Consider the following 12,759-nt stretch of genomic DNA (forward strand, 5'->3'; position numbering starts at 1 on the left):
GCTCGAGATTCTAAGGAAAGTAACATTTGGGGTCACGTTTTTCGCCTTGAAAGATCATGGTCCGCGTGCAGAGAAGGGACGCTCGCGAAGGCAAGACAGCCTTCCGGAACAGCTTCTTCCCTCTAAGCAGAGAGAGAGAGAGAGCGGCTCCCTGGCCGATCCCACGATGCCATTGTTGTGGAGCTTCGGGATCTTGGGGACTTGGCTCGACCGTCTTAAGTGGCTGAAGAAGACGGTGATGGTTATGAGTTGAAGACAACACTACTCCGGTTTGAAGAAGAGGCAACGGTCTCCAAGAAATGAGCTTTGGATGAAGAAAGTGTAAGCATCCGATTTCACCATTTGGGCCGTTTTTTGTCTGGATTGATTTCAGCCCAACAACAACTCCAACTGAGATCCTGGGAAAGTGGGAAAAGGGCGAGAGTCCTCTATACTTTATAGGGGAACGATTCGCGTAATACCAAAAAATAAGAACATAAATTTTCAATTAAAAGAAGGGCTAATATCGCCTTTAGTCCCTCGACTTTCTTGTCCTTTTTTTTCTTCAAAGGCTATCTCTACTTTTTAAAATTTATCACGTTATTGATGTGAATTGTCAAAATGCTGACTTGTAATGTCGGCCCCTTTAAAATGACCATACATAGGATGGAAAAGTAAAAAAAAAGAAAAAGCAATTGAAAACGGAGGAATTGTATAAAAAGAAAAAAGGAAGATGGGATTTAGTGTTCTGTAAAGAAAAAACAAGAAAAGGGAAAACGAATTAGGGTTTTCGAATTGGTACCACTCCAATCGGGCGAAAATTGTGGACTATAATTAATGGCGGTTTCTTCATGAAGCATATGATCCACCATTACTGTAATGAACATGACAAACCTTTTCTTACGTTAATTTTTGTCCAACAAAATGTTTTGAATGCTTTTATAGCAGTTGTTTTTTTTTTCTTTTTCAAAATTTTAATTGGTTTTAGTAAGTGGCGAAAAGAGATCGTCAAATAATGGCCGAAAAATTGATTTTTTGCGTTATGTCGAATTTTTCCTACACTACAAATAAGGCGTTGACAAGTACACTAAAACATGTTTCTGGTCCCTTTAAACTAAAACTAAATTTTTAAGAAAAAAACAATTTACTTCTCATAAATAATTGATCATGCTAATGAGGACCTCAAGAATGACTTTCAAGTGTATCTTATGATGATTGATGTAATTTCCAAAGTATTGACGGCACATATAACAAGAAAGGTTAGTACATTGAAAATTACTAATTTTCTTTGTCTAACTTATGCTAAGTAAGTTACGATCGTGTTCTTTAATAAAATGATAAATACATTTACTTTTGTGAAGAAAGTTGTGCTTTTCGCCATAGAAATTGAGCTTTGTGCTTAGTGGGCATAACTATTTCCACAGTCAAAAGTTGTCGTGACCACAGCTTTTCCCAATCTTTTCAGTTTCCATAAAGAAAAAGATGGAACTGGAAATCTATAGGACAAGGTCGACGCCGTAGCAAGTATCAACTTGGAGAAAAATAACGTCATTTGAGGAAATAAAAAGTACAGTTTTCTTATTGAAATGAAGCTCCCTAGAAACAGGCGCCCATTTCGGATGTGAAATGAAATGGAAAAGTAGCATTCGTTAAACCTTTACTCTTTAGAGAGCTAATGTTATCCCCGCTGTTAGAAAAACACGCATCGACAATATTTGCAATGCGAAACACAATTCTGTAACAAGGCGCTTATTTCAATCCAAATGAGTGCATGTGCTGATACGTTTCCCATTGGTACAAGTTCTGGACCCTTAAAGCCCACAAATCTTCAATTAAAAGGAGGGGGTAAAGAGGAAAGAAGAAAGCTGAAAAGACCAAACTACGTTCCTATATAGAAAGTGTATTCAGTAAATCATTTCAGTCCGAAACAAGGCCCGGATCTGTTCCACCTGCAAAATATGCAATCAAATTCAAGACAGCTACACGAGAGTTCTATGGTGAATATCTCCAGTCCCCACTTCAGACCACAATGTGAAACAGCATTCTTCGGTGAGAGAGAGAAAGAGGGAGGCTCAAGGGGAGAGAGATCATTCATTCAACTAAAAACATCTTCAAGCTCTCAAAGCAGCTTTATGAACTGTGGTTTCCTTGGGGATTTGGTGGCAACTTTTCTCGACAAGGTCAAGCAGCTTTTCCAAATTTGTCGCCCCTGAGTTCAAAATCTCATTGCGGTCCTTCGTCATTTGGAAACCGACAATTCCCATTGGTCAGTCTATCTTTGCCACCAGGGACTTGGAAACAACCATTAAGGAGAGATGCTTCTCAGCTTCCTAGAATGGCAATATAGAAGTGAGAGGTCATGCTGATAGAATATCATACAAGCTCGTATAATTATCATTAAATGGACTGTCTATCAGATGATAGTATTGATTTAATAAATTGAGGCATGTGATTGAATTAAGCTCTTAACAACAGCAATAAGAGAACCCAAAAACAAAGCTCTTTTCCTTGAGTGATTTAGCTACAAAGATTTTCTGAACACATTAATCAAGATCTCTAGCGAGATATACTTTTGTAACACAGGAAATGGTGAGTGTTAATACAAGCAGAAAAGCTTGCTCAGCTATATCTAGCAATATAGCAGAGCTCCTCCCCCCCTTCTAAAGCGCATTAGAATTGCAGGCTCCATGGCACAAGAAATGGTTTCACAATGCCAGACAATGACACTTACAGCTACAATAAGTTTATGAGCAGAAGTTGACTGAGCCAAGTGTACGAAACAAAAATATGAAGACAACATTCTCAAATCCACGGCAACTTGTATCTAAGTCCAGCAACCATGCCCCAATCAGGGATCACAGGCAGAGGGGCTTCTCAGGGTTAAATGAGGGGTCTAGGCAATCATTAATAAAGAGTGACATTGATAAAGAACATAAATAAATGTTCCACATAATCAGACCTGGATACTGAGGCATAACAGCTCTGCAAGTCTCTTTAGGGTAATCCTCAAGGAATACTTCAAAACAACGATAATATTATGCAGAAAATAGAGCGAGTCACATCTGAATGGTGATCCAATGAAAAGAAGAAAAACGACAAGTTCTGTAATTACATGTTCAAAGATTCTCTGAAGAGGCTCCAAGCTAAAGGTAGCTTGTCTCGCCCAGGAGAAGCCAAAATTCTTCTTTTGACTATGATCAGGCCCTGTCTAAGATTTTCTGCTGCCTTCTCAACCAGTGCATCTCCTAGCATGTTTTCTCATTCTCAAATTCTTCTTTGACAGTACTTTAAAGAGAAGTCCGTTGGATAACCTCCACTGTGACCAATTGTTTCAGCAGCAACCTGCGTTAAAATATCAAAGGCATGGTCGACCAAATTCTATGGCACATTATTGAGATATTGAAAAATGTACAACCAATTACCTAGAACAATTCAAAGATGGTACCTGAATTGGGGAATTTCTGATAGATGTTCATCCTCTAAAGTGGCATTAAGAAGGCTTGACTACATAGGATCATATGGTTATAGAACTAAGTACCAGCAGATTTTCCTTAGAACCTGCATTTAATTAAATCACAGAATGAACAGCTGAACCTTGAAAAGCTCGGTGAAGACTTAACAAGGAAAGAACTTCATCGGTATCCACTGCTCTGGGTTGCACTTCACTGATGGAATCTCATATATCGCCTTATAGTATCAACAAATCTCAAGGTAATCATTGTTATGTGAGTATTACCTATGCCTACATCATGAAACACAAAATGTGGGGTAAACTAAGATGTGAGTTAAAATCTACCAGTACATCTGGAACGTCAAAGTTTGCGATAAAGCTAGAAAGGAAGAAGAGTATGTGCCAGATATATAAAGCCATACAAGTTCGTGGTTTGAACCACAACCTGAACACCGGGTGGCGCTTGATCGGCAGAAACAAATTAGTTAAAAGATAGTGGACACAACATTAGAAAAAGAAAAACACAAATTTACCGTGTCACGGGTCATAGTATATCCATTTCAACTCCAGAAGTGACGGAAAATCAGCTGGCGCTAGTTCGACAATGTTTTCACCTTCTTTAGGCCTTTTCTTTTCTTTGGAAGGATCTGCATCAAACACTCAGGGAGCTGATCTTCCTGGAAAGGATATGTGCACAGACATAATCCTGGCGATCTAAGCACAAACGAACCTACAAAATCCATCGATCAGAAAACCAATAATAGTAACAGTGCATAAACAGCTAAAAGCAATACAAAAAACCCGTACTTGTTGAAAAATAAAGGCAATTTTCTCCGTCCTTGCCATTGCTCCAAAAGTTTCTACCTGCATTTCAAACCCATCATAGGAATGTTCGACAAGGAAAAACCAATTACATGACAACAGAAGTCAAATTCAAGTTACCCCGATTTCTTGCATCAAATCAGTAGCTTCTGCTATAAGACCCTGTTCTTCCTTTATTTTTGCAAGTTTCTTGATCAACCGTGCTCTCTCAATTTCGACATATATCTGGCATGACAAAACTAGCTATAGAAACCACCAAACAAAAACAAATTGCTGATGAATATAAGCTGTAATAGAGTTTGATTACACATATTCACCTTCCCAGCGGCGACAGAGTTAAGTGTCTTGATAAGCTCTATCTTGGTCTCAAGATTAGTTGTCTGGCCAACATATTGCATAGCCTGCTGCACCATTGCTGTCACAGCCTGTTGATAAGAAAACAGCGACATGTCGGTCACTATCCAATCAAGTCAATGACTTTATTACATCGAGATCACAATTAAAACTTTGATTTGAACTATTTGATTAACAGAACGGAAAATTTGTCACTCTAGAATGAAAATATGGTCAATAAAGGAACCAAAAGGGACAATAGCAAGGTGCAATGCAAATACAGGTATCTCTATGAAGAGGATCCCAGCCAATTGAAAACTTGCAAACAGCACAAGCACTATAATATCCCCATAAAGGACATATCATGAAACACAACATGAACTAGACATGAAAAAAATGTAATGTGTATCATACATGAGTAGGAGAACCGGAAGTAAAAATTTGGATCAATCATGGGAGAGAATCCAGAAACACAAGGTGAGAAACTGAAGAGGATTCCACAATACTAGATTCTAGAGGATTCACCATACTAGATTCTAGAGCACAAGCACCAGGCCTGAGATCTTGCATCCCAACAGATTGCCTTGAGCCAATTCCCACTTCGATATGGCAAGCACATTCGTTTTTAGATAGTTATACATAGATGGCATGTCACAGCTACACAAAACGACTGTTCATGATCTAATCAATACACATACGGGAGGCAATCCCTGCAGTATAAAATCTAACCCTTAAGGTAAAGGTTGTTAAGATTGATCCTAAATGATTGAAATTGGACCATACTTTAGATCAATGATCATGAGACTACAGAAAATTAAGGTATAAAGTGATAGATTCTTAAACTTTTTTCTGTACTAACACCTGTATGTTATCTTTGAAAAGAGGGAATGAAGCTCAAAAGTAGAAGATAAAAGCAGGAGCATCACCACAGCAGAAGCACATCACTGAAGAAGCTCTCCTACCTCTTAATGAAAGTTAACTAGAGAAGCATCTGGGCCAAAAGTAAAGAAGAGAATAAAACAATCGCAAAACCAGATAATGGCGGTGAAAAGAAGAAGACAGCAGGATGAAAGAAATAAACAGGGTAAAGAGCTATATGCTATGACGTAAAAAAGAATTCCGTCCCCAGCCAGAAGAGATGGTTGCTGTACAAAGGTGTTCGCATTGTGCTGCACTGCTGTTTGTGGAGGCACAGAAGACCTTCCATTACCCCAACCCAAGCTCTCATGAAGATAGAGCCCACTTCCAACTCCAGCAATAAAAAGCTATTCTTACTCCAGTGAAAAGCTTATGGATTCACCCAAGTCTGTATAGAAAGTATCTTCAGCCTTGCCACAACCACCAATTAAATCTTCCATCCAATCTAATTCAGGATGAGGGCGGCACCTCATTCTCATTTATAATCCCCTCATAGTTCAATCCCCAAAGTTAGCCCTAATTAGCAGGTTTGGCCTTTAGATATTGTTTTAGACGCACAATGGATCATGGACAGTGAGAACTGGGGCCTAATTTCATTTACTATGAGGTTGAGTCCTAATTAAATAGGCAAAGTAGGATATTTGGGACTGGGATTAGGAATCCCATTCTACATATCCAATGATCCTTCTCCTGGTCCCAACTGGGAATGATTTTTGACGTGACCAACTTCCATCTTTTTAATTGCATCCTATACAGACAGCAATCCTAAAAACGATTTTCAATGTAACAATCTTGTATAGATATAACTAACAGCCACTATTCATAATGCTCTGACTAATCCAGAGGAACTTATCAGCATTCGGCGTAGCATAACAATGAAACACCATCAATGAAGAGCGAAAATTCCACCAAGTTATCATGCAAAAGCAGAGATGAAAAGGTAAATACCTGGACATAGGTTAACCTCAACGATCCCATTTGCTCCTAAAAAAGGAGCGCAAGATACTTCTTTTTATTACACGAAAGTTTGGGAGCAACCGACTACAGGAAAAACAATTTAACATGTATGATTATCCAAGTATCAGTGTCATCAAATAATTTTGGCTCCTTTATATCATTTGAAGGGGAAGGCGAAGAGTGCTTTGAGCTGGGAAGACAAAAGTTCATGCCCCAAGAACTAGGCAGATGACTGAACGCAATAATCTTGGTTCCTGCTTTTTCAATATTCCTTTTGCCACCGGCAAACGTAACACATGCTGTGTTCATGCATGGGAGAAACTCCACAGAATGGAGAGGTACAACCCATACTCATAGCTCATCTTTAATTGATTGTATATTAGTTTGTCTGTGGGTAGACGAACATCAATCCTTGAATTAGTATTATGAATCACTCCTCTGGCAACCCAATCTCAATTTCTTTTCTCTCTGATTTCTTTGTTATGTAAAAGGTATAATAAGTGAGGCACCAAGGCAATACCTATCCGTCTCTATACAACATAATTCAAATCCTAAAACAAATCTAGTAACCAGAATAAAAAACAAAGAGGAGCACCGGCTACTACTATCTTCACTAAACCCTGAAAAGATGACAAAACAAAATAAAACTACTTAACTTAAACAATGTGCCTTCTCTCTGTGTCATCATAGACCAAGGATATCATCTATTTTCCAATCCTTCAATCACATATGTTACTTCAACTCCAAAGGGAGGGTCCATCTTGTAAAAGTACAGGTTCAAAGTATTTTGCTAGTAACTGCCTACTAGATAGTCCCACAATGTCCAGCTTATCCACACAGCTTTGTGCATTATTCTTTTACTCAGCTGAAAGAATTATTTCTGTCCTTCGTTGATGAGCACTTCCAGTTAGTGTTCTTGGTAGGATTCAACATCACACAATCTTACATTTACTTGATGTATCGGGGAGATGTTTCCCGATAGCTAATCTTGGTTGAATGTTTTGGTTAAGTTACCAGGTAACCTTTGGACAACTCCTACCTATTGAGTTTGCTGTCTCCTCCAACGCCAAATGGTTATGGAGGAAACTCAAGTTGTTTACTACTGAGGTGATGAAGACTCGCCCGATATCAATCAATTTTCACTTCATAAGTAAGTGCAAATTCAAGAGGCCTGCCAGAAAAGATATCACCAGGGCTATCTCTTTGCTTTTTTACATATTTTACTATGTATACATCCATAACACAGGCGCAACCATTAGACTTCCACAGGAACATCATCAACCCCAAACTTTCCTTCATTAGAGGAAAAAGAAGAAGAAGAAGAAGTAACCAGGCAGGCGAATCAAGCATCGAAATTGGACAATCGCCAAAGGAGGATTCAATAAAAAAGAAAAAGAACTAACCATCTCGATCTGCTCCTAGGAATCGCAAGGCCAGCTCGAGGAATCGGCAATTGGACTCGGTGAACCCCCTCCCTCAGTCGCGAAAACTACTGCTCTTCTTCCGTTCTCTCTCTCTCTCTCCTTGACTGAACACAACTGATGATGAGAAGAAAAGAATGAATGAGGGAATGGGAAGAGAAAATGGGGAGGAGATCCGAAACACCTTCTTTCTGTCTGTGATCCTCACCCCCAACTGGCCCAGACCACCTCCCTCCCTCCCACCTCCCTCACTTCCAGCGGGACAACGCCTTTAAACGCAACAGGTCCGGTGATTGTCTAAGAGACGGACATCCAGAAATAATGAATTCTCGCATGGGTCCTAATCCCTCCAGCCCTCGAATTTCAACTAAATTTTCGCATATGAAAGAACGAAAATGCTGCAGATTCTTTACGTTCAAGAGGTCCACCGATCTAAGGGAAGAGCACCCGCCAATAGTCAAATATGTCAAGGATTCTGATCTATCGGGGCCTTGAATTTCAGTTACACCATTGCAACTCCAAACAAAAAGGCTTCTCAGGTATTTAAAACTGGAAAAGTCTAGCAATCGTCCGGCGGACGTGCACTTAAGGATATCCGACACTTGAGAGGATTTTGATCCACCAGGGTCTTGGATTTCAACTGAATTCACGCAACTTGTTGCGGTGTCCATTCTCTGCAGAATCTTTGAATCGGAAAGATCTAGCGATCCATCGAGCTGAGATGCATTTGGGCTCATCAACTTCGAAGAATCTTCAATCCCATCAACCCTAGCTATCTTAGGGCATTTCCCTGCAGGTAAGTTGGATAGGCAATGTGAACCTTCGAAGCCGGTGACTTCTGCGAGATGAAAGCAATTGGTGAGATGCAAATCTGATAAGTGCTTCGAGTTTGACAAATTCGTGAATGCTTTCAATTTTCCGCAACCTTCAATAAGAAGCTGCGATAGTCCAATGGGAAGCTCTGGGACATGTTCAAGCCAAGGGCAATTATAAAAAGCGAGTGTCTCGAGACGGGATAGTTGGGAAAAATTGGGCAACGGCGGCCTTTGGCAGGTGATAATTAGAATTGTTAAGCCAGAAGACAGTTCTGGTAATTCTCGGAGCTTTTCACAATATTTAACATCGAGCTTTTGGAGAGAAGAGAGCTTAGAAATGCTTTCTGGCAAGCCCGAAATGCTTGAATCATATAAAGAAAGCTCCTCCAACGAAACCAATTCGCATATATTACTAGGTAGCTGTTCTAGCTTTTTGCATCCTCCAGCTTCCAACCTTTGGAGTTTTGCCAACTTCCCGATGGCATCAGGCAATTCCTTTATGTTAGTTCTATGTATGTCCAAGATCCTCAAATTTGGCATATTCCCAATGCTTTCAGGTAATTTCGTAATCGATGTATTTCCTAAGTACAACTCAGTCAATGATGCTAATTTTTCAATCGAGTCGGGGATCTCTGTCAATGAGGAGCAGTCATGTAAGAACAAGCTTTGTAGGGATGCTAGATTGCCTATGGAGCTGGGTATGTTATCTAATAGTCTACATTCAGAGGCATTCAAAGTCTCGAGCTTCTTCATGGAACCAATGGATTCAGGTAATTCTTCAATTGCTGAATCAGATAAGTCCAATAGAGTTAATGAGACAAGGGAGCCCATAGATTTAGGAAGTTGAGAAAGTCGTTCACAACATTCGACACATAGAGTCTCCAGCTCCATCAAACAACCTCTCGAAATAGGAATCTCTTGTATATTAGTGTAATTTATGCGAAGCTCCGTTAATTTTACCATTCTACCTATTCCTGCCGGTAGCTTCTTGAGTCTTTTACACCAAGAGACATCCAAGCAAATGAGGGTCTTGATGTCCCCAATAGAAGGATGAATCTCTTTTAGATTTTGACAACTTACAAGAATCAAAATCTCCAAGCTTTCGAAAGCAGACAAGTCGGGAGTTCTTCTCAAAGATTGACAATTCTCGAGGTTGAGAACTTTGAGCTCGGTTGCCATCTGAAAAAAAGAAATGGTACCTCAATGTCATTGGACACTGGCAGCCTGTGATTTTCCACTACTCCTTATGTTTTGACATTTTAGAATTGCTCAAAAAATGCTTGTGCTCCTTGACTCCTTCACAGTTGTCTTGTTTAATTTTAAATGTCTCTTTTGGTAGTGTTTGACCACGCCAATAGATAAATGTTTTTTTAAGTATATCAATTGCAAAAGAATGTTGGGGATGTATAAGTGTTGACTGCATTTATTTTCGTATAACATTTCAAAGGAAATGTTTACTGATTAAATAGAAGCAAATTTTATTATCAAATAGCATATGACAAATTCAAATGGAAGAGAGATGCATTCTTTGGGCACCATGTATTCCTTCAATAGTATGAGATTAAAGAGAAACGGCTAGTTTAATTATGAAAATCAATTTTCAAATGTTATATGTACAAGGAAAAAAAATTTATATTGAAAATACTTCAATGCCTTCTTTACATCTTACCTTGAGTGGAGCCCATCCTCCCCAGTCCTCCGAAATTGTACTGTTTGACAGATCGAGTACAACTAATTTATTCGGATGAAAGTTGGCCGCAGTAAAATCCGAGGGACAATTCGCCCACTGAAGCCATCTTAATTTAGGAAGTAAGTTTTGGAAATCTCCGGCGAAATTCGCACCATCCGCTAGAAGGAACCTCAAGTTGGTCATTTCTTTAAATTGTTCAGCTGTGTATCTTCTTCCCTTGCCACATTTGCCAAGAGAAAGTGCCTCAATCTTTCTAGTGCCCTGCAACTTGGAAACATTGTGGACCATAAGTTTTAAATGATGAGATGAGATCAATTGATGTAAAATAAAATGCAATGATTTCAATTTGCTGTCATACTATCATGGCGTAGGCTTCTCCTTTAAATTTTGTTTTTGACATGTTATGGTTGCATACTATTTATCTAATCTATGTAAAGATCAGAAGCTCAAGGGGTTGTTCCCAAAGTTTTCCTCTTCCAATTATGCTCTTCGCAATTTGCACCTTCTGAATGCCCAAAATTTGCATCCATTTGCAATTACAATAGATGGCCTCTCTTCATGTATACACTAATTCAAGTATATCTATGAAAATTCATGCCATTTATATGTGAAATAACACTACATTTACTCCTATCTTGCATATGTGAACCAATACGACTCTAAGAGTCCAAATACATCCATCAAACTTGCCATCAAAACATGTATCAAAATTAAGGAATCCAAATTGTAGAATCCCCCCATTCTTTTTGGTATACTACGTTTGCAATTCTAAATATCAAAATGAAAATGAGAATGTCATCACAAAAGGTACTCATGTGTTTTACGTTCCTTTCTTATCATGCGTTTCTTCGCTGAGGGTTTTGCAGTATACGTGGAAGGAAAATTGATAATATCGAATGTTCTATAAATGATTCTTACTTTCTTTTTATTACTATAGATGTTTGACGCTATCTTTTCGTTGCCGTATTGATTTTGTTATAGTGTAGTAGTAGTCACCTAAATTTTGATCAATGTTCCCATAGATTAATGAGATCTTCCGTATGAACAGATTGGACATGAAGATTGATACAATTGTATTCTTAAGGAACTCTAGTCTTTTACCTTTTTCTTTTGTTGTAACCTAATATTTTAGGAACTCAAATTCGTTTTTTGTTTTAGGTGATGCACACTGAGCACAAATCACGAGAGTTAATATTACGGATTTGTTTGGTGGTTTCAACTTTTCCTTCAAACCTGTAGTCTTTCATATGAGACGGTACTTGTTTTTACATTACAAGTTTCTTGTATGTCTATTGTAATTTTGTCAACAACTTCATAGATACCTTTTTTTTTCACTTCTAAGCTATGTTCTATTCAGTTGATTACATTTTCCTTCATGCAAAAATATGCTCGCTGGAAAGAATTGGTAGCATTTTTTTTCAATAGTCTTGTTATTTCATTATGTTGTGCATCGCAATGTTTATATTTAGTTTTTCTTAATTAACGATACTCATGACATTTGCACATGCTTGTTTGATGCTTGTACAAATCATCCACATATTATAATTGCTTTTAGTGGATCACCTTTTAACTTTCATGCTAATAATGAAAATTTATCTCACACGAAATTCAAAACCATATTTACTTTGTTTAAAAATACCAAAAATCCTAAACTGGTAGAATTCTTCCACATTTATCCCATACTAATTTTCATGTCATAAAAAATCTCAAACTAATAGTCCCTGTTACATTTACCCCAATTTAATTTTCGTTTCACAAAAATAAGATAATGGTACACATGTTAACTAAATCTTTGCTAAATAAGATGCTCACTAAGAGTTGAACAATAAACAAATAAGTATAATTGCACGATAGCTTATATTTAACAATAAATAATATCGGGGTATTAATAGAAAAATCATCCATCGTCACAAAAATAAAAAGTATTAGCATATTTATAGAAAGAAACTATCCATTATTATGAAAAGTCTATACAACGAAAATAATATATAACTAAAGGGTGATATTGCATGGTTGCTCATATATCATAAATGCCACATCAACAAATTGACGATGTCCACTAACGATTGACCCCAAAGGCTCGATTGCAAAAAAAAGTGAAAGTTAGAGGACTATATTGAGCAAAAACAAAAATAGATGGGGGACTAAATTGCACTACCAATAATACTTAGGGGATACACTTAACCCAACTTAACAAATACAGGAACCAAGATCACTAAATCATCACAAATGAATGGACGTCTGATTTATCATACCAAACAACTCATAAGAAGTCAATACTAAGTAAAAGAAAAAAGAAATAGAAGACCTCACAAGAAACCAAAAGACAAATCCAAACATCAAATGCGTGCATCAAACAAATATGTGGGAAAT

The 12,759-nt window shown here is 38.0% G+C and overlaps 1 protein-coding gene across 9 annotated transcripts in view; it reads right to left on the minus strand.

The window, feature by feature from the left end:
- Positions 1–1,712: 1,712 nt before the first annotated feature.
- LOC115693881 (disease resistance protein L6-like) overlaps positions 1,713–12,759 on the minus strand; it is a 37,170-nt gene continuing 26,123 nt past the window's right edge. Inside the window, exons 5-10 of one of the 9 annotated variants that reach the window (XM_056306411.1) lie at positions 4,373–4,477; positions 4,238–4,294; positions 3,964–4,160; positions 3,425–3,721; positions 3,092–3,321; positions 1,713–2,309 (exon numbers count right to left, since the gene is read on the minus strand). In XM_056306411.1, coding sequence (XP_056162386.1) covers positions 4,083–4,160; positions 4,238–4,294; positions 4,373–4,477 — 240 coding nt within the window. In that variant the 3' untranslated portion in view covers positions 1,713–2,309; positions 3,092–3,321; positions 3,425–3,721; positions 3,964–4,082. The other 8 variants (XM_056306409.1, XM_056306410.1, XR_008815231.1 and 5 more) reach the window with 8 other exon arrangements.

This window comes from Syzygium oleosum, unplaced genomic scaffold, assembly GCF_021117445.2.
Source record: "Syzygium oleosum isolate NSW1041296 unplaced genomic scaffold, Sole_v2.1 Sole_v2.44, whole genome shotgun sequence".
Taxonomy (NCBI): domain Eukaryota; kingdom Viridiplantae; phylum Streptophyta; class Magnoliopsida; order Myrtales; family Myrtaceae; genus Syzygium; species Syzygium oleosum.